The following is a 22,499-nucleotide window of genomic DNA, read 5'->3' on the forward strand; positions in this document are numbered from 1 at the left end:
TGCCCCACAGGCACTGCAAAACAAACATGCCTGAACCCCACTTTCCCTTCTGTGCTTATTCTTGGTAGACAATGCCACTATCTGTCAAGCTGCTCAGTGGAGAAAACTGAAGGAGGTCATCTTTGACACTTGCCTCTTTGCTATCAACACTTTTGCCTAACGCACATCCCACACACATCAAATCACAAGCCTGGCCAATTCCTCCTCTTAGATGTGTCTAGGGTGCATTTATGGCTCTTTGTTCCCCTGCCACTTCCCTAATTCAGGCCACCTGGATGATTACAGTGGCAGCTGAACAGATGGCCCAGCATCCACTCTTGCCACACCCAATCCATTTTCTACACTAAAGTCAGAGTGATCTTTTTAAATGCAGTTTGTCCAGATAATCTCCTTCTTAAAACTTTTCAGTGGCTTCCCATTGCCTCAGGGTAAAAATCTGAACTTTTTTTTTTTTTTTTTCATTTTGCTATGCTCCTCCTGCTCATCCTCTCAACCCCATGGTCCTCAATATGGGAGGTACTGCCCCTCTAGGGAGCATTTTGGAAATTTGTGGAGGTGGTTTTAGTTGTCACAGCAATAGAGTGATGTTTATTACAGGCATTTAGCAGGTTGCAGTCAGAAACGTGGGACATTCTCACAAAATGGCCCTTATAGCTTTTGAAAGTTCCATTGGATATTCATGAAGGAGAAAACCCTGTTTATAGTTTGAGTCGAGAGCCTAACTCTATGTTTTTTAAACATGTTTACAACACACCTGCTTTCATGGCTATCTCCCCTGCAGTGATTCTACCTATGTGAGCATCTTCCTACTTCATTGCGTCTTCTGGTGTATTCATGCCTGTACATGTACACATTGAAGTCTGATGATTTATTTATCCATACTTTCCTTTTGTTTTTCCTTTGTATTAATATTAGCATATTACATTGATGTTATTTGGAAGTCATGTATGCACATAGGCTATAGTGCCTATGAATTTCATTTCAGGATGGTAAGGAATATTAGAAAATATTTGTAATAAAAATATTTTTAAAAGTTAAAAAAGGGGGCATGGGATTGGGTCAGATGAGGCTGAGAACCACTGCGAGAGTCACGCTGAGCTTTTTGGGTCTGTGCCCTGTCACGGTTCCCAGGACCTCTAACCCCATGCTCTCATTGCTTGCTTGTCTGCATCTCCCCTTTAGAGAATAAGAACCGGGGTGGCAGGGATAGCACACGTCTTGTTTACACCTATGCCTACCACAGTGTCTAATTTATAGTAGGCGCTTCAAAGAAATTTGTTCAGTAAAGAATATTTATAGGTCTACTACTGTATTCTTAAGTTGATATGAAAATGACTCTGTGCTCTCCAAACACAAACCAAGTGGGGAGAGATGAAGAAGAAAGCCATATGGACTGGGGTTGGGGATGAGGGCAGCCAACCAGAGATAATTTACAGCTCTTGGTCTGAGCCATTGATAGTTGGCCATTCTGGGAACTGAGAAGATAGACCAGATGACAAGAGTTCCTGTCAGCTATAGGAATTCTTTTTTTGATGGAGTCTTGCTCTGCTGCCCAGGCCTGGAGTACAGTGGCACGATCTCAGCTCACTGAGACCTCTGCCTCCGGGTTCAAGTGATTGTCCTGCCTCAGCCTCCCCAAGTAGCTGGGACTACAGGCAAACATCACCACGCCCAGCTAATTTTTGTACTTTTAGTAGAGACGGGGTTTTGCCATGTTGGCCAGGCTGGTCTCGAACTCCTGATGTCCGGTGATCCGCCCACCTCGGCCTCCCAAAGTGCTGGGATTACAGGCGTGAGCCACTGCGCCCGGCCAGCTATAGGATTTTGTAATGCCATGACTCACTTCTTCTACCAGAAACTTCTAAGGACTTTATGTTTACCAAGTATATTCCATTCCATGGTTTAAAAAGAAGAATGGCAGTTTTATATTCTAGAATGCCTAATATATTTTTTACTCTAAACACAGTTTTATAAATGCACATACCATGTAATCTGGGTAACTGAAAACAAATTTCAGTGATCTCACAGTGCTTGCCAAACAAGGCATTTGTGCAGAAGGAGCACCATGGGTAAACAAAGGTTTCCTTTGGTCTTCTTGGTAATGTCCCCTGGTCTCAGATGCAAATGTTAATCTGGCTGCAGAAAAGAATAAACTTTGAAAGGGCTGCGTCCCAAGCAGTCAAGTGTCTTATCTTCCCAGAGCAACAAAACTGGTGGTATGGCATTAATCATGTTAGTCTGTAACAATGAAATGTGCAAGGACTTTCTCCTCCTGGACATTTTGGGTCAGAGACCACAGTGCACACTGTAGTTGCCTGCCCTAGGTTGGCCTTGGCAGGCTGGTGTACTCATCCTGTAGTGGGTGTGGCACTGGCTCCTTAAGGCTCACAGCTGTTCCCTTCTTCAGAAAACTGCACTCAGCCATCTGGTCCAGGGGTTTATGCACTCACAGTGGGGCGGGTGGTGGTGGTGGTGGTGGTGAACCTGTAGCTGAGCATTTATAAGGCACTGCTTTGCGTCCAGGGAGGTTCAACTGTGTGGTACAATCCAAGCTCCAGAGCTCCAGGTGGGATCAGCCTGAGGCCACACTTCAGTGGAGACCACATCCTTGCTTGGTTCCTTCCCCTGTCCTCCCCTATTTTCCTTACTCCTCTCCTCTGAGGAACACACCCTCAATAAATCACATCTACCTGAGTCCCTGTCTCAGCTTTTGCTTTAGGGAATCTGACCTAAAACAGGTCTGGGCCTCTTCCGAGATTTCTGACAGTTACCAATTATGGGTTATTCTCTTAACTTTTATTCATACTTCAGGTTTTCCATAGTTATATGTAAGAGAATGATCGACTGAAAACTAATCGAATGCAATATTTTATTTTATTTTGTTTATTTTTTTGAGACAGCGTCTTGCTCTGTCGCCCAGGCTGGATTGCAGTGGCATGATCTTGTCTCACCGCAACCTCTGCCTCCCAGGTTCAAGTGATTCTTGTGTCTCAGCCTCCTGAGTAGCTGGGACCACAGGCATGTGCTGCTACACCTGACTAATTTTTGTATTTTCAGTAGAGACGGGGTTTCGCCATGTTGCCTAGTCTGGTCTTGAATACCTGGCCTCAAGTGGTCTGCTTGCCTCAGCCTCTTAAAGTGCTGGGATTATGGGTGTGAGTCACCATGCACGGCCCAAATGCAATATTTTAAAATTAGTTCCAAATTATTTACTTATTGCATCTATCAAACATCACTGTAATGATTTTATATACAAGTCTTTCTTCTGTACTAGGCTGAGAATTATTTTTTAATAAGGAACCATATTTTACACCCCAGGACCAGCATACTTCCTGGCCCATATATACTCAGTGAATGGGCGATGAGTGGATAATTTGGATGAATGCCTTTAGTACAGCATCAAGTGATAATCTTTGGAATTTACAAAGTTTAGAAATATTTAGGATATAGATTGAAAATCAAGAGTATGTCGGCTTTTATAAATTTGAGTTTCCTGATTATTATAGTAACAGTAATATCCCTTAGTGATCTGGGACTTCATTAGTTTCTTCCTTTCTCTTTAATTTGCTTGGGTTCCCAATTTTTGGCATTTCCCCCCCAAATTAAACCTATCAGATTTGATTTTCTTCCCTTTGTAACTCATATGTTGGTTAATGAGTACAGTTCTATTTAAAGTTCCTCAGTGGAGAAATGGATTATATAGTTAGGGAAATCATGACAGTTTAAAATTCCCAATTAAGAGTTTGTTTCTACTTTCTACTGTATTTCTACTATAATATGGTAGAATCTACCAGGTAGATCCTCTCACCTGAACTGTTACAGAGCTCTCTAGGTACAGGATTTATAACACCTTTGATTATGGTTGCCAGATGAAATGTGGCTGTAAAGTCTCTGTGCAACTACTCAACTCTGCCTTTTAGCTTGAAAGCAGCCATAGATGATATATAAACAAATAGGACTGGCGGTGGCCCAATAAAACTTCGTTGGGCTGTAGTTTGCCAATTAAGTAATGATATTAGAAGATTCTCACAAATACGCAAAAATGCAATTTTAACAAAGAAATTTTATTTTTATCCATGAAATTACTTTTTAAAAATCCCACACAATTCTATATAATTCTGTTGAAGGTGGGATGAAACTGGTACCTTCATACTGTACTAACGATCTTAAAAATTTATTGGGGAGGCTGGGCATTGTGGCTCATGCCTGTAATCCCAGCACTTTGGGAGGCTGAGGCAGGTGGATCACCTGAGGTCAGGAGTTTGAGACCAGCCTGGCCAATGTGGTGAAACCCCATCTCTACTAAAAATACAAAAATTAGCCAGGTGTGGTGGCGGGTGCCTGTAATCCCAGCTACTCGGGAAGCTGAAGCAGGAGAATTGCTTGCACTCAGGAGGCAGAGGTTGCAGTGAGCCGAGATCGTGCCACTGCACTGCAGCCTGGGTGACAGAGAAGATTCCGTCTCAAAACAGAAAAAAAATGAATTGGAAAATATGTTCCAGAAAATATTTTGACAAATTATTTCAAGAGCCATAACACCTTAGGTAAAGTAGGAAAATATTTTAAAATATTTTTAAAAATATGTATCAAATATACATAGTAGTAATATATATCAAATATATGTATATTTCAAATGTATCAAATATACATATGTATCAAACATGTATCAAATACACATAGTAGTAAAAAATAGAAGCAACTTATATGACCAGGAGTAGGGAAAATAGATAAGTAACTTAAGTAAATCTACTCAATGCTCAACCCTGCCCAGGGACAAGCCTGGGTCTGAAGGGCTGCACAGAGTAAGAAGTTTGGAAGGAATGCCCATCGCCCCACTCTGTGGGGGAAAGATGCTGGAAGAAGTCACTCAGGAAATATTATGCATGGTTTCTGAAGATAAGAAGACTACATACATACCATAAGAAAATGCTTATGATGAAGTGTGAGGTGAAAAAAATTGGCCTACAACATCGTATAAGCACTCTGATTTCAATGATACAAAAGTGTAGGATGTATAAAATGGGAACTTGGAAAATGATAATGATTAATGTGGTTGGATTTCTTCCCCACATTTCCTACACCAACAGTGTGCTGTCGTGGCTCAGGGCAGGGATGTGGAAGCAGGCTGGGTGGCTCTGATTCTGGACTCCTTACTCACTAGCTCTGTGACCCTGTCACAGCGTCACAGACCACTAGCTCTGTTCCATCATCTGTGAAATCATGAAAGTATACCTACCACACAGGGTTTCTGTGATTAAATAATATGTAAAACACTCCAAACCATTACTGGGACATACTGTTAAATAAGATTTGCAGATGCTATTAGGTGGCTTTTATAATTGAGCAAATACATTTACATTTTTTAAGAAATATTTCACTAGTGAGTCTAAAAGTAGTTATAATGGTGCTTAGTAGCGAAGAAAGCACCCACAAAACTCTGTGATACTTACAGAGTCCACCAGGACATGTGAATGAGCGTGGGACTCTCCTTGCAAAGGCTGAGAAAAATAGACATCTATGGAATATTGTACATCTGGTTCTAAACAGATGGGTGTGGGAAGCAGCATGATTCTGTATTAAGAAAGATAAAGCAAAAATTCAGACCACAGAAATACAATTATATTAACTAAATGGTCATAGTATTTGGTAGCATTGCACTTGTACTGGGCAGTGACCTCCACTGTGGGGCTGAGGCCAGTGTAGGTCTAGACCAGCACAGGTGGGTTGGTTGGACGGTAAAGTCACATTCAGATCCTCTGTGGCTCTTCCACAGGATTGTGCCAAGTAGCAAAGTCTGAGAAACTATTGGCTGTGGGTTGTTATGACAGCTCTGGGGAAAGGATGGTACAGAGGTCCTCATCCCGTCTCTCATGCTAACATCAACAGGATCTCAAAAAATCTCAAAAAAAAAAAAATTTGCTGCAGGGCATGGTGGCTCACACCTGTAATCCCAGCACTTTGGGAGGCCAAGGTGGACAGACCACGAGATCAGGAGTTTGAGACCAGCCTGGCCAATATGGTGAAACTCTGTCTCTACTAAAGATATAAAAAGTTAGCCAGGCGTGGTGGAACGCTCCTGTAATCCCAGCTACTCAGGAGGCTGAGGCAGGAGAATCACTTGAACCCAGCAGGCAGAGGTTGCAGTGAGCAGAGATCATGCCATTGCACTCTAGCCTGGGCAACAGGGCGAGACTCTGACTCAAAAAAATATATATATTTTGCCACAAGTTTCTGTTGAGGCAAAATCAGTGGCCTCAAAATTAGCAGTCTTTTACTTCAAAGACTCTCATCTATTGAGAGTAATCAAGCTGAATGTTTTACTCTTATTCTGGTTGCATTTTGCTTTCTTACATTTCAAAGCCACCTGGGGACCGGAAAAGGAACATTCAATATTTAGAGTCAGGATATCCTGGCTAGAATCCTGGTTCTGCTACACATTAGTGATGAGTTTTCAGTAAGTCTTTTAAGTACTCTCCTTCTCAATTTCTTCTTCATCTAACGAAGACAAAACCTGCCGTACTGAGTTGTTATGAAGATTAAAAGTGATATTAAATGTAAAGCATAGTGCAGCACCCAGTAAGTGCTTAATATATGTTATCGTTTTCTTCAGACCTCCTCTTTCTCCACTTAGTTCCCAGAAACAAATTACTGATAAGTGAACAAAATTCTAAGAAGCTTTCAATGTTTGAGGACAGGTCTGAAACATACCTGGTAGCCGCTGGTAAGGCAAAAGACTGAGGCTTTGACTGTAGAGTCTTGGGTATGCAGTGCTTACTCCCTCCAGGGGGGTTCACCACGATCTGGACAGTCCAGTCAGCTGCAGACTAGACAGGCATGACATTAAGGCATGTCACTGCAAGGATGCAGGAAAATGTTTTGCACGTACACACATATAGCTAATGGAAAGTGCATGGACTTGAATTTGCAACCCCTAGGCCACTTGGCAAAGAGTTTTGGAATTGAAAGAGTCTTAGAGGTTCACTCTCAGGCCCAACTCTCTGATGCCTGAATTGTGATCCAGGCAGAAAAAGCATTGCTTCTCATGGGCTCACGAGCCTGGAAAAACCTTAACTCTCCTGACAAACCTAATCCTCAACCCCTATTTCCCAGGGAGTTGACTCATTCATCATGGCTCTGGATCACAGAACAAATAATAATAATTTGGAATCCTTTACAAAAGGAATCTATATACTGGGGAGATATGCAAATTAGCTTTATTCTGAAGCCTTACAATTTGGAAAAGCTTTTTAAAGGTGTCAGGGCCATATTCTCTCTACAGATAAATTAATCTATGTATATTTTTAATGGCTTTCTTATCATATTCACTGAGCCAAAGTTCACTGAAGTTCCTTGGCTTTCACTTGTAAGTAAGAAATAGAGAATTATATCCTATCACACATTTCAAAGCAGATCAGCTGCTCTAGGCATGTGATGCACCGTGAGAGCCTCCAGAATGTGGTCCCTAGTGGGGCTTGGGAGCCTCTAAGACCACACCCCCCTCCAGCCATATCAAATATGTTTCAAAGGAGATGTTCAGTGGGCTTCAGATCCAAAGGAAGGTTAGGAACTATTGGTGTAAATCAACTATTTTTCTAATTTGGCTTCTATTCTGTTTTAGATATTTCTTAAAAGGTGGGCGGCAGGAGGCCTAGTAGTGGGAAACAAGAGGGGCAGTTTGCTTTTGGTCTTTCTCTTGTTGCAGGGTAAGATGCAAATGCAAACAAATGCTTCTGCTGCATCACCTGTGAGTCTGAATCTCTGCACATGTGTTGGTTTATTAAATTTTTAGAAGAAAAGTACCAGGAGGGCATGATTTGTGTTATTTTGGTTATTTTTCTTAAACAAACAGTCACCACTTCCTTAAATCTGGTACCTTAAATCTATAACTCCAGCTGTAGCTTATCTCCATGGGATATAGCATGCATGCATATGGCTCACTGTGCTGCTTCAATATCTTTAGGAAACCCTTGGGTTTATAATGCTCCCCAGATGTTCACTTTTTACAAATCCTTTTCTGATGAACCTATTCTAGCAAGGCTGAAATGGAAACAGTTCAAGAATGTATTTCTGTCAGCTTTTCACCACCGAAGTTGGAGAGTTAAAGGATACCTGGGTTTCATAGCGAATGGCAATGGTGAAGTCCACAGGAAAGGGAATGTTGTTGACAGCAAATCTCAAGCCAGCCCCAGGGAGAACCCTGGCAAATCCAGGTCCACTCCATGTAACAGGGTTCCCAGGAACTGGCTCTCCTAAAACAACGTGAACAGCAGGACTCTGGCCAAACGTCTCCGAGCCCTAAAATGGGAGAGGAATGTAAATAGCTTTGCCTACAGTCAAGGCCTGAAAGAGTTCAAGAAAACCAGTCCCCCACTGCACCACCCCCTGTATTTCCTGGTGTGTATATGATTCATATGAGTCACAGATAAATTATTCTAAGCAGGATACAGTCCAGAATCCAGCTGAGAATAATGTGCTAATACTGCAGCTTTGGAACATATGTTACTGTATAGAATGATTGATTTGAAAGCAGTGTTCCGGGAAGCGACTTTAATTTTAAGTACCCCTTGTGCTAATGAACTGAGCAAATTCCACATTGATAACCTTGGGTTTTCTTGGATATGACTGCGGAGTTCTTCCCAAAATATGGAGGCTATTCCCATGCCCACTTTACGGATTTTGCCTAATTGGGCATGACAATGAGAAAACCCACATGGATTTATTTTCTAGATATTTCTTCCATGCAAAATGAGAAACGCTCTTCTTCTATCTGCTTGGGAGCATGTAAGTATAAAACTCCTAACATGATTAATTAGAATCCCTGACGGTCTCTATACTGGATGTCAGCCTGAGGCCATCTGGACCCTGTAGATAAAACCTCTTTAATTACTTTTGCATCTGCCTCTCCACACTCACAGCCTCCGCTCAAATTCCTCCTCTTGTTACTTTTGCCTGTGTTGCTGCAATAGTCTCTTGGTGCTGCTCTCTTCTCTCTCTCTGGTCCAATATATATCATGTACTGCTGCCAACCAAGCATCTCAAACTCTTTCTAACTGCCAACAAAATAATGCCCAAGTTACTTAGCCTGGAGTTCTAGTTGCTCTGTGATCTACCCCAAACTGCCCTTCATTTGATAAATTTTTAGTAACAATTATGTGCCAGCTCCTGAATTAGGAATGCAAAATAAATAGGACAGAGCCTCTGCCACAGAGGAGTTTAGAATCTCGCATCTGAGGCAGAAATGTAAATAAGAAATTGTGCTGTCAGATTGGGTTTTAATAGACAGAGGTATATGTAAAGTCATCAATATACAATGTTTTTCAAACATTTAAAAAAAAAAAAACCCTTGTAAGGCTGGGTGTGGTGGCTCAGGCCTATAATCCCAGCACTTTGGGAGGCCAAGGCGGGTGGATCACGAGGTCAGGAGTTAGAGACCAGCCTGGCCAACATGGTGAAATCCCGTCTCTACTAAAAATACAAAAATTATCTGGGAGTGGTGGTGTGCGCTTGTAGTTCCAGCTACTTGGAAGGCTAAGACAGGAGAATCGCTTGAACCTGGGAGGCAGAGGTTGCAGTGAGTCGAGATTGCGCCACTGCACTCCAGCCTGGGTGACAGAGCGAGAAATAAAATACCCTTGCAATTGCAGTAGACACTGTAGGTGCCCCTCCCAGATCTCCTTTAGCTGTTTGGTGCACCCATCCCCCAGTTGCTGTGTGTGTGGCTGCTGACAGCTCACAGGTGACCCTTGCTCTGGAGGATTGCTCTTTCACATCTCCCTCCCTAACCAGCCAACACAACCTCTGGGAGCTCACAGCCAATGACTGACTGATACAAGGCTGACCAGATTGTCTCAAGGGGCAGGACAACTTTGCCTCCAGTGTATGCCCCTGAGCTCCTCTGAGGATCAATTCAAAGTTTGTTTTACCTGAGACCATGTCTCGCTCTGCTCTTTCCTTTTCTCTATCTTTTCTCCTTCACTCTCTTAAGAGTATTCCTGAAGAACATTTCCTTAATAAATCACTTGCAGTTGAATCCCATCTTAGGCTCTCCTAGGGCACCTGATTTGACATAATTAATGCCAGACAGTTTACCTAAAAGTAGATCCTAAGATGCAATTCTGGAGGTGGATAATTTACTGTTTGGCTGGCAGTGAGGGCTGTGGTGGGTGACATGCACTGATGATCCCTGGCATGATGTAGTGATACAATTGCTAAAACTGTCACCTGTGGAGAAATGGGACAGAATACAGGCAGGGAAGGGGAGGCACTGACTTGAGCAGTATTTCTGGCACTGAAAGATATGGGAGGCATCTGCATCCTTTGATGTTCCAGTAAGAACTGTGGAAATGGGTGGCTGTTGTTGAATGTCTTTGATGAGAGAAAATGACAGGGTAAGGACAATCAATCACCAACGTAAAGCAAAGTGTGAAAATCAGGGGGCCTCCTTGGGGGCATGTTTAAAGAGACTCTCGTCTCCTTAAACTAGAGGGCAAGAAGAGCTGAATATTCTTCACAAGCATTAATTGTAAGAGTTGCAGAACTTCAGCCGGGTGAGGTGGCTCACGCCTGTAATCCTAGCACTTTGGGAGGCCGAGGTGGGTGGATCACGAGGTCAGGAGATTGAGACCACCTTGGCTAACACAGTGAAACCCCGTCTCTACTAAAAATACAAAAAATTAGCCGGGCGTGGTGGTGCGTGCCTGTAGTCCCAGCTACTTGGGAGGCTGAGGCAGGAGAATGGTGTGAACCCGGGAGGCGGAGCTTGCAGTGAGCCAAAATAGCACCACTGCACTCCAGCCTGGGTGAAAGAGCGAGACTCCGTCTCAAAAAAAAAAAAAAAAAAAAAAGAGTCGCAGAACTTCAGAGAAGAGCCTGAATTACCAGCCTAGGTAAATTACTTCTACAAAGATAACTGTCTATTGGGGAAGGGGGTATACCCATAATCTTTCAGTATTAGTGGATACAGGATCTGAGCTTATGCTGATAACCAGGTATACAAAGTGCCACCATGGTCCCCTTGTTAGAATAGGGACATATGTGGGTCAGGTAATAAATGGACTGCTAGCCTAGGTGCCTTTCATAGTGACGTCACTGGATTTACAGAACCACCTATTGATAATTTTCTTCAATTCTTGAATATATATAATGGAATGAACCTGCTTTGCAGTTGGCACTGGTTCTTTGACCTGTGGGGTAAGAGCTCTTGTAGTAGGAAAAGCCAAATAAAATCTTGTAAAATGAGCCCCCTGCCCCACACCCAAGCCAAGACAGTACATAAAAACACTAATGCAAATCAGGGGCATCCTCAGAGTGCCACTCTCAAGACTTAATGGATGAATTTGTGGTAGTTCCCATCATATCCCCATTTAAAGCACCAGTCTTGTTTCTGCAGTCGTTGGATGGATCACTGGCAGACAGAAGTCAATTACCACAAATTTAACCGTGGTATAGTCCCACTTGCAGCTGTTGGGTTGGATGGAGTGTCTTTACTAGAGCAGATTAATACAGCCTCTGGAACATGCTATGTAGATATTGATATGCAAAAAAGGTTTTCTCTTCCATACTTTTAAGGAAAAAGGAACATTGTCAATCCTTTGATGTTTCTACATTGCCTGCAAATGTGGTGGGGTGGGATAGTCGGGCTCTATTTTCCAACAAGGGCAAGTGGGTTCCTTCTGTAGTCTGAGAGTGCTGAGGAGAATACTTGGGAAGGGTAAGAGTGTATGTTCACAGTCTTGCTCCGGGCCTATTTTAATTCTCTTGTTCTCTGTCACAATATAGCCCAAAAGGATCTGGACCATCCATATATTCTATGAAATACCACATTAATCCCCTACATCGAGGGCTAGTGAAGTGGGTGCCTTGACCCAAGTTGCTATTACATGGCTTCCTACAGTGAGAACCAGCCATTCTATGGCCTTGGCAGCACTCTTTTCTGAGGGCCGATTCACCAAGGTGGGAAAACATAATATCTCCTCTGCACAATAGATCCACTTTCCAGCAAAACAAGTTCAGCCATGGTCATGTGATTTTGGGATTCACTGCCCTTACACAAACCATACTATCTGGAAGATGCTGATCTGAGATGGCAGTGGAATGGGGCCCCTTAAAGATGCAGCTGAAGCATTAGCTTCACAAACTAGGAAATGAAACCCCAGGAGATGGGCCAGCGTTCTTTGGGAAGTTATGTACTCCTTAAATGAAGGCATTTATTTGATGCTGTGTCCCTAACAGATAGAATACATGGGCTTGGGAGAACCAAGTAGGATTAGCCATGCCCACTACCACTCCCAGTGACCATGGTAATCTGGGCTTCTTGTCACTGTAACATTAGGCTCTGTGGGTCTAGAGGTCTTGATTCTTGGAGGGGGACAGAGTTCCTTCTGCTAATCTTACAGCTATGGCTGCTACATGGTGTCTTGGGCTCCTCATGCCAGCAGACCAGTAGTCACAAGAAGGAATTATCATAACTATAGGGCTGTGGCTATATCATGGGGACACGAGGAATATGTATGGCACTGAGGTGATCCACTGGGGCACATTTAGTGCTCCCATACATGTGGTCTGATAAGGCATGCAATGCAGGGGCTCCAGCCCATGAGGGATGAGAGTGTGAGTCATCTCATTCAGAAGTGCCAGTTGAGGATAAGGGGAATCTAGAATGTGTAGAGAGGAGGGAGGGAGATAGTACCAATTATAGCCTTGGTACCAACTGCAGCAGCCAGAGGCTGTAGTTTGTCTCACTAGTGTCATTTTGTAAATTTCCTCAGGAAGTATGGCTCATCAGAATCCTGGAGAAGCTGTGCCTGCATGGAGTGAACTTAATGTAAGAAGCAAATGGACAGGGCCAGCTTCATGGTTACCTAGGAGCACCCCCCAACCCCCTAAAGAAAGCCCCCATGCTTGATTTAATGCTTTGCTGTCACCATCTTGATATAGTTAATAATTTTATTTCTTTGAACTTGTTCTGTAAGTGAAATTTTTTGGGACAGTGGAGCATGCACGTGAGCAGAAGAGATATGCGCATCATGTATGTCTGCTTCCTTGTTGACCCATTTGCAGATAGTGCACAACATGGGCCAATGAACACAGAATTCTGGTGGACCTACTATGCCTGGGATTTCAGTGAGACTCAAAGTGAGTGCAAGGTAAGTGTGTTACTAACGTGATCGAGTTAGCAGGAGTGCCGATAGCCCCAAGAAGCCAAGCTTTCTGTTAGAACCAGACTTGTTTTGAATGCAGAAAGAAAGGCATTCTAAGAAACATAAACAACCAAGGAATCCTTTTTTTTTTTTTTTTTTTTTTTTTGACACAGGGTCTCGCTCTGTCACCCAGGCTGGTGTGCAGTGGCACAATCGCAGCTCTCTGCAGCCTTGACCTCCTGGGCTCAAGTGATCCTCCCACCTCAGCCTACTGAGTAGTTGGGACCACCAGCACACATCATCACACCCAGCCAATTTTTAATTTTTTTTGCAGAGATGGGGTCTCAAATCTAGTCTAGTCTCAAACTCCTGGGCTCAAGTAATCCTCCCATCTCAGCCTCCCAAAGTGCTGGGATCACAAGTGTGAGCCACCATGCCAGGCCCCATATATTTTCTTATTCATGTGACTTCCCTGCGTTAGCCAACTACTTCCACTGAAAAGGATGACTAGAAGGAAAGAGAAAGACAGGACAACGCACAGTTTCATTTCCTTTCAGTCCTTCCTTACTCATCAATATGCTGAAGGTAGAGTGTTGGTTGAACACATAGCAGGAAGTGAAATGAAAACAGTTGACTTAGTTTTGTGCAGTGTTCTCACAGTTCTGTTAAGAATGAAATACATATGTATATATGACTACAAATTGACAATGTGAATATGAATACAAATTTTGTAATTTCAGTGATTCCATGTGTGAGTTGAAATGTTCTTATGTTTGCAGTTAAAATTGGCACTGCACTCTGCAAAGATGAATGGTACAATTCATACTAATAATTTTAAATTTTAATATATCTTTACATAGAATGACATTGAACGGCAAATAACAAAATGCTCTGACAAACTGAGAGAAAGACCATGAAAGAAAGTATAAAGCTTTATATTTTAGTACTTTCAATGGCCCTTTGTTTCCTTCTGATTTTAGAACACAAGCTCTGCATTGTTATTTTTTTATTTTTATGTATTTATTTATTTTTTTTTGAGATGGAGTCTCGCTCTGTCACCCAGGCTGGAGTGCAGTGGCGCAATCTTGGCTCACTGCAAGCTCTGCCTCCCGGGTTCATGCCATTCTCCTGCCTCAGCCTCCCAAGTAGCTGGGACTACAGGCGCCCGCCACCACACCCAGCTAATTTTTTGTATTTTTAGTAGAGACGGGGTTTCACCGTGTTAGCCAGGATGGTCTCGATCTCCTGACCTCATGATCCACCCGTCTTGGCCTCCCAAAGTGCTGGGATTACAGGCGTGAGCCACTGCACCCGGCCCTGCATTTTTATTTTGCACTGGGCCCTGCAGGTGGGTCAGAGCATGCAATGAGTAGGTGGTGTAGGTGCTGTTGTTCTGCTGCCAGATCCCCTTTACTGGGTTAGTGCATGCATCTGCCAGCTCCTGGGACTGTTGCTGCTATGGCTCCCGACTGACCCCTTCTTTTGGGCCTTGCTGTTGGCTGATGAGAACCACCTCACCTGGAAGGTTACCTGCATCTGCCCTGGCAGTCCAGCACCAACGACTGACTGATGCAGGAACGCAACAGGCCAGCCCTGTGCCTCAGTGGGTGACAACTCTGTGGTGCAATTTATGCTTCAGAGCTTCCCTGGGAGATGAGACCCAAAGCTAAACTTGACCCTCGACCCCATACCTGCCTCCCCCTTTCTCATTTCCTAGCCTACTTCCCTCATTCCATTATAGGTTTTTCTTGGCATACGTTCCCTCAATAAAACACATGCACCTGAATCCCTGTTGTCATCTGCTTCCAGGAACCCAACCTAAGACAGTGACACTGTACACATGCACACATACACACATTTATATAAAATTGAAAAAAATTTCACAAAAATATTACTATTTTGTATTCTTCTCTTGTACTAAACTGACCCACTAAACTGGTCCCATGGCCTACTTATTAACTGGCATGGCCCGCAATTTGAAAAATTATGGCTGTGTGGAACCCCAGAGATGGAAACAATTATGTCCAGATGTCAGGGTAGGAAATGTCAGAGAAAAACCTGAGTTGGGCTTTAAGGGATGAGAAGAAGTTTTCCCAATGAATAACACAGATGTGGTCATTTCAAGAAAGAGAGGAGTATGTTGTGGATGCTTAAAGCAGGGTTTCTCAGAGTGCTGTCATGAACCACCCATATTAGAATCACTTTGGGGCACATGGCAAACACCCAGGTTTCTTGGCCAGCCTCAGATTCCCGGATGTGGTATCTCCCCAGGGTCAGACCTGGAATCTGGATTTTAAATAAACTCCCTAGGTAACATGCACAGTAAAAATTGAGGATCACTGAGGGAATTAGGGGAGGGGACTAGCGACTCATTCCCCAGTCTCCTCTTTCAGGTGGACTTCAGATTGTGGACAGCCACTTCTAGCCTAGAAGTCAGAGAAGGCCTCGTGGGGCTGTAGCATAGGAATAGAAACAAGTAGGAGAAAGCAAGTCCCCATGACTGGCACACATGATCCTGGTAGGGGGAGCAATGCCCACGAAGCCTTCTCTGAAATTCTCAGCTGGGGTATTTCTCCATAATCTGAAGTCCATATCATGTTACATGCAGCTGTTTCATGACCCTTAGCCCACCCCACCACACATTAGCCATTTGTGTCCACGGCTCCTTCCCACTACAATGAGGGCAGGCTCCATGTTTAAGTGTTTCTGTTTTCTTTCATTCAGCCATTTTATTCACTTGAGAAGGTCTCTTATGTGTAAGAGGTACTGGGTTTGGGAACAAGACAGCCAACGTCTGCTTTCATTTGCTTCTCCAACATACCCATTTGTGCATATGCACACAGGAAGGCTCAGTAAAAATCTCAGTAAAGCTAATAAATGAAGGAATGAACTAACCTCAAAACAAGCCTACAGTGGCTCTGACTTTCGTGAAAAACAAGGGATGGCTATAAGGTCTTCTGGACTCTTTAGAGCTTCTGTAGCCATGGGAGGCTGGGCTGTGAGGAAGTGGCATCTCTCTGCCACTGATGCCAGCACTGACCAACTGCAACTTTCTCAAAGTCTGAGGCACAGCTACAGCACCAACCCAGAGCCATCAGTGTGTCTTTCCTTCTCCATGTAAGAGGAGAGCCACTCCTCAGCACTTTACCTCTCCTTACTAAAATGACAAGAAATCGTGAATTCACAGTGTTCAACTCTCTAACCCTTCAGAACCCAGATTTCTAGAAATTACTTGTTTTGCAAAGAAATAAAGCTATTGATGTTTTTCCCCAGAGGCTCTGATTTCTTTGGGCTTGGTTTTTCCTTTCCTCCATTTCTATTCATGAGGGTAATAAGAGCTTTTACTAACTGAGTACATGCATGGACCAAGCACAGTTGTAAGTGCATTCATTACCATATCATTCATTTACGGCATGTGACTGTGGCCATTCATGAATGGTTTACCTCACTCTGCTCATCAGCATGTAAGCTTTGCTTCTGATTTCTCTTCAGTATTATCTTTTCTTTGTCAATTATGAAATCACTTCCTTGTTGCTGGAAATATACATCACATTCCATGCAAAGCTGTTGCTAAAATCTTTTTTTTTTTTTTTTTTTTTTTTGGGAGACAGAGTCTCCCTCTGTCACCCAGGCTGGAGTGCAATAGCACGATCTCAGCTCACTGCAACCTCTGCCTCCTGGGTTTAAGTGATTCTTGTGTCTCAGCCTCCCAAGTAGCTGGGACTACAGGCGTGTGCCACCACGCCCAGCTAATTTTTGTATTTTTAGTAGAGACAGGGTTTCGCCATGGTTGGCCAGGCTAGTCTCAAACTCCTGACCTCAGGTGACCTGCTCGCCTCGGTCTCTCAAAGTGCTGGGATTACAGGCATGAGCCACCATGCCTGGCCTAACATCTTAAAAAGAAATGATAGTTTAAGTACCCATCAGAAGTATTAATTATACCATGGACCAAGAAGTTCAGATTATTCCACCAATGAGCCATGGAGAAAGTTAATTGTAATTCTTCTTAGTTCTGCAGTTAGAATGTTGAAACAATTCTTCATAAGATGCAGTTGGGTTTGCTTTTATTCTTATTCATAGTTTCATCTCCAACCTTTCTCTTCTCTCTGTTACCTCTTAACTTAGGTCCTTATTTTTTCCTGTCTGGACTAGTGTAGTCTGTCCAGAAATGGGCTTCACTTCTGTTAGATTAAGTTTGTAAGAACACTGAGGATGGCCTCTGTCACATTATTCTCTCACACAGAAGGTGTGTGGTGAACTCATCTGACAGCAATAACTTAAGCATACCCTGAGAATGACCCTATGGTCTAAAAGGAATGTGTGTTTAGAGTTCCCAGCTAAGGAATCTGGGAGTAGCCAACCTGGAGATTCATTCCTTACTCTGAGGAACATCTGAACCTCTGGCCTATCCTATGGAATACAGGCCATACAGGGGTTTGAGGCCCTTTGTTTTGGGTTAAATGAAGGTTGCATAGAAGAGGTTGCTAGGGGGAGGGCACTAAGTGAAAATGCTGTATAAACTACCCTTTTTTTTATAGCAGTGCTCCTGTCTAGCCTGCTGCCAATGGACCCCCTGTACGTAAGTTCCCTCAATCATCCCTATGTCTCATTCTCTGGCTCTGGGTGTCTTCTTCAGTCTCTTTGAACATGGTGCAGTATCTACTGAGGTCAATAGGGGCCCAGCATGACAGAAGGCTTCAATGAGTTCTCAATGCCCAAAAAATAATGTTTAGCCTCCTTAGCAGGACACTATAATTTTATTTTACAATAGTTCTTCCCTATTTACACTCCCTGCTGTACCTGTGACTATACCTGCCTTGGTTCTCCTCTGAATTGTTATTTATAACTTGCTCTGGCTAGACTGTCTTCTCATAAAGTCTCACTCATGGCTTAGAAATCCTAATACACTTACTGATTCTCCTTATCATTTGCACTGGCCCATCCTAAGCTATCTATGTAAATGTGTTAGCTGTAGTAAAAATGCCTAGAGCCAGTGACCCTAACTAATCCTTATCTATACCATCCTTAGCCTGGAGCTCAGCTTTGTGTGCACCTTGTACAACATCTTAATGGGTTAAGAGTAAGAGTTGTGTTTGTTTTTTTGAGACATGGTCTTGCTCTGTTACCCAGGCTAGAGTACAGTGGTGCGACCACAGCTCACTGCAGCCTCAACCTCCCAGGCCCAAACTATCCTTCTACCTCAGCTTCCTGAGTAGCTGGGATTGAAGGCATGTGCCACCATACCCAACTATTTTTTGTCATTGTTTTTGTAGATATGGGACCTCACTATGTTGTCCAGGCTGGTCTTAAACTCCTGGACTCAAGTGATCCTCCTGCCTTGGCCTCCCAAAGTGCTGGGGTTACAGATGTGAGCTACTGTGCCTGGCCAAGAGTAAGAGTTCTGAAACCAGATGCACCTGGGTTTCAATCCAGTCTCCCCCAACCCCACTATCTACTAGATGTATGACTTTGAGTGACTTACCTAACCTCTCTAATGTTTTTTCCTCATCTGGGAATTAGGGATAATAGATTATTTGGAGAGTTAAATGAGATAATGTATGTAAAGTGCAAAGCATAGCGCATTAAATGCATGGAATATTAATAATACAGCAACAGTAACAGCATAGCAAGCATACCATGAAATTTCATTTATGAAGGTGCAAATAATTAAATGTTAACCAACTTAAATCTTTTCTACTACAATTAAAGATCATACCCTCATCAGAGAAAGAAAATTATTCACATTATTGCCCTTTAAACTCTTAATATCAATCCCACCTTGAATGCTTTTTCTTTTTTCATAGGTATTACTTTCTAACTTGTTAAAAAAAATTTACCTGCCCTTTAAACCTATTCTATGTCCTGGATATTTTTCCTTAAGCCATGGAGGGAGTAGTAAGGGTTCATATCATGCATGATATAACCCCCCTCACAAATGAAATCAGCATTGTTTCAGATGCTTTACTTACAACCCCTGGCTCAGAGCCGTATTGGCATACTTGATATTATTCTATTTAATTGGTAATAGGATAAACATTTGTTCAGTATGTGCCGTGCTGGGGGTGCTACAACCATCTATTTTAGATAATTATGTTTATTCTGTTTTCCCATCTAAAAAGTGAGACCTAGTTATGACCTAAACAGAAATACCCATACTTCTTTCTAAAATTGTTTTTTCAGTCACCATCATAAAGATGCAATATTCAAGACCACGAAGAAGAACCCAGACCAGGGATTGCTTCATTTGGATTCCACCTACCGTAGTTGTTACATCTAAGTAGGGACAATGAAAATCTCCTGCTATGGTCTTGATCCTAGTCAGTAAAAGAGCAAATTCCAAGCCTCCTAAGGGGCATTTTCATCCTTCCCCATCTGTCCTTACAGATAAGGAAGAGATTCCAGGAATGACTCGGTTCCTGGAACCTAGAATTAGTCCCCCTTGTTTTCTTTATCTATCCAAATCCTGTCTTAGGGATCAACTTTCACATGCTTTCTCTCCTTAAAGACTTTCACCTTGAATTACCTTTTCTTTGTCATATTCCTATTCCTATCTGGAGTCACACTCTTGAGAACCTTCTATACCTTCGTCATGCATTTATTAGCAGATATCGATAAAGTTCCTACAGTGTGTCAGGCACTGTGCTAGGCGCTAGTGCAACAATGATGAATGCTATACACATCCACCTCACCCTTTTATAGTTTATAGTATCATGGGGAGATGGAGAAGTAGATGCTCAATAAACACATTTTGTCTGATGGGTATACCTTGAAACAGCAAAAGTAAAGTCTGTTTCATCATAATTTGATCCGTTCACATTTATGGGCCAGACCCTGTGGTAGACCTGGGATACAAAGATGAACTAAACAGAGACTCTGCTCTCAAGAGTTTATATAATCTGCATTTGCAGGTTATAATAAACTCTGATCTGCATCTTTGGGCAAAAGCATTCTTTTCTAGGTATCTTGACCACGATCTCAAGTATGTGCTCTGTGTGTTTACTGACATATCATCAAACACAGTCTGTAGGGAAAGTAAATGAAATACGAACCAAAGGTGCCAGTCCTTGGAGTGGTGTGGCTTCCTCTGCCTCGTAGAGATAGAAATTCAAAGGAGCAAAGAAGTAGCCAGGGGCTGGTTCAGAGCAGCTACGGCCAGTGACATGTGGGCGGCATTCACACTGCCCATTCTTGGGTGAGCACCTGAGGAAAAAGCAATTCATCATGAAAAAATGCAAAGTAGGTGAGCGGAAAATGAAGGTGTAGGGGTGCTGGGCTAATGCTCCCTGAGTTTGGAGCAATCCTTAGAATCAGTCAATCAATGGTCCTGTGGGAAGATGCAGAAAGGCCATGGGTTTAACATAACTGGCCTTGAATAGTGAATCCAGGGCCATGGAGCCCAGGCGGCCCCTTTCCCCACCCTACGTCCCCAACCCCCCACTGCCAGGTTCTGCTCTAAAATCTGGCAAAAAGGGGGCTTTAGGATCTCTCTTTACAACATGGCAAAAAGCTGGTGTTTTAGGCAGGTCACACGTATTCAAGCACCCATGCCACCAGCTTGTGGTGGGATACCCAGCAGAAGGATTGTTTACCTCACCCTTGGAAATATTTGAAGTGAAAGAAATCAATGGGCTGTAGTTAATGTCTCAAGATCATTGCTTGTCATGGAATGAAATTTTTCACCTATGACTATGAGTGTATCAGAATAAAATGTGCTTTTATGTTTAAATAAGGAATATTGCTATAAAACTTATCTGACTTACACGTTAGAATAAGCACCTCCAATATCACAGTCACAGGGAGAACACCCATGGAGATGATTTCCCAGGCCCCAGTATCCAACCTACAGAGAAAAAATGCTCAGCTGATTCCAGCTATGAAGATGCTGTTGCTCTGAAGGGCAACACTGAAATCACTACAATGCAATTGCCACACATCAAACAGCCAAACAGCCTGCACCATCTCAGAGAAACCTTCCAGGCCTATGCGCTTGGCTAATGATCTTCCATGGACACATCTCCCATCTCCAGGATTTGAAGTAAGGGGACAGGGCTGGGTGCGGTGGCTCCTGTCTGTAATCCCAGCATTTTGGGAGGCCGAGGCGGGTGGATCACTTGAGGTCAGGAGTCTGAGACCAGCCTGGCCAACCATGGTGAAACCCCATCTCTACTAAAAATACAAAAATTGCCTGGGTGTGGTGCATGCCTGTAGTCCCAGCTACTTGGGAGGCTGAGGCAGGAGAATCGTTTGAACCTGGGAGGTGGAGGCCACAGTGAGCTGAGATCGTGACACTGTACTCCAGCCTGGGTGACAGAGTGAGACTCCATCTCAAAAAAATTTTATAAAATGAAGGGGACAGGAAGGTTGTCCATGTAATGTGTCAAGTGGAAAAGAAATGGGAGCCTTAACAATTCCTCTAACATCATCAGTTATGCTCAATCTGGGTTATATAAGTCCTATCGGAATAGAAGTTCTTCTACCAGCCTATGTGTAACTGCCTTTATTTTTCCCACCCCACAGACGGAGTCTTGTTCTTTTGCCCACACTGGAGTGCAGTGGTACGATCTTGGCCAACCTCCGCCTCCCAGGTGGAAGCAATTCTCCTGCCTCAGCCTCCCGAGTAGCTGGGATTACAGGCACCTGCCACCACGCTCGGCTGATTTTTGTATTTTTAGTAGAGACGGGGTTTTACCGTGTTAGCCAGGCTGGTCTTGAACTCCTGACCTCGTGATCCATCTGCCTCGGCCTCCCAAAGTGCTGGGATTACAGGCATGAGCCACCAGGCTCGGCCGTGTAACTGCTTTTAAAAAAACTGATAGGTTCCCTTACCACAACAATCCCTGGGAATTTTACCCATACAATACTGAAATACTTGGAGGCAGAGAAATCCTTCAATCTAATTTTGAGATATTACATGAATACCACCACACTTTAGCATAGGCATTTGTTTATCAATCAGTTGTTTTGGCATAATAGCGTGAATCCATGTGAGAGAGTCAACTCTATTGTTCCAGACTTTTTCCAACATTGCAACATCTTGACTGTTGTTCAAAATAAACAGCTGGTGAGATACAAATAACTATTTTCTAAGTGTTATAATATTTAGTATAAAATGCTAAAAAAAATTCTCCTCCCACACATCTCAATTGAACATGCTCCGATAAAACTTAAATTTTAGTAGGTATGAAATTCTCTTTGGAAATGGTCTTGTTAAGCATCCATATTTTTTGTATCTTGGTATAATTTTATGCATGATTTTACTCAAAAAGGTGTCTTTTAGATATTAAACATTGATGTCTTTGGATACAATGCGACAAAGGACTTGATGTTTTTCCCCAAACCAAAACTTCAGTTTAAGAAAAA

The 22,499-nt window shown here is 43.0% G+C and overlaps 1 protein-coding gene across 1 annotated transcript in view; it reads right to left on the reverse strand.

Moving 5' to 3' along the window:
- The window catches only part of LAMB4 (laminin subunit beta 4), a 104,416-nt gene that overhangs the window by 47,733 nt on the left and 34,184 nt on the right, over positions 1-22,499 (reverse strand). The window contains exons 13-17 of the mRNA XM_063815948.1: positions 20,900-20,979; positions 20,189-20,339; positions 8,110-8,295; positions 6,709-6,824; positions 5,451-5,571 (exon numbers count right to left, since the gene is read on the reverse strand). Coding sequence (XP_063672018.1) covers positions 5,451-5,571; positions 6,709-6,824; positions 8,110-8,295; positions 20,189-20,339; positions 20,900-20,979 — 654 coding nt within the window. The remainder of the gene's footprint in view (positions 1-5,450; positions 5,572-6,708; positions 6,825-8,109; positions 8,296-20,188; positions 20,340-20,899; positions 20,980-22,499) is intronic.

The sequence above is a fragment of the Pan troglodytes genome, chromosome 6 (assembly GCF_028858775.2).
Source record: "Pan troglodytes isolate AG18354 chromosome 6, NHGRI_mPanTro3-v2.0_pri, whole genome shotgun sequence".
Taxonomy (NCBI): Eukaryota; Metazoa; Chordata; class Mammalia; order Primates; family Hominidae; genus Pan; species Pan troglodytes.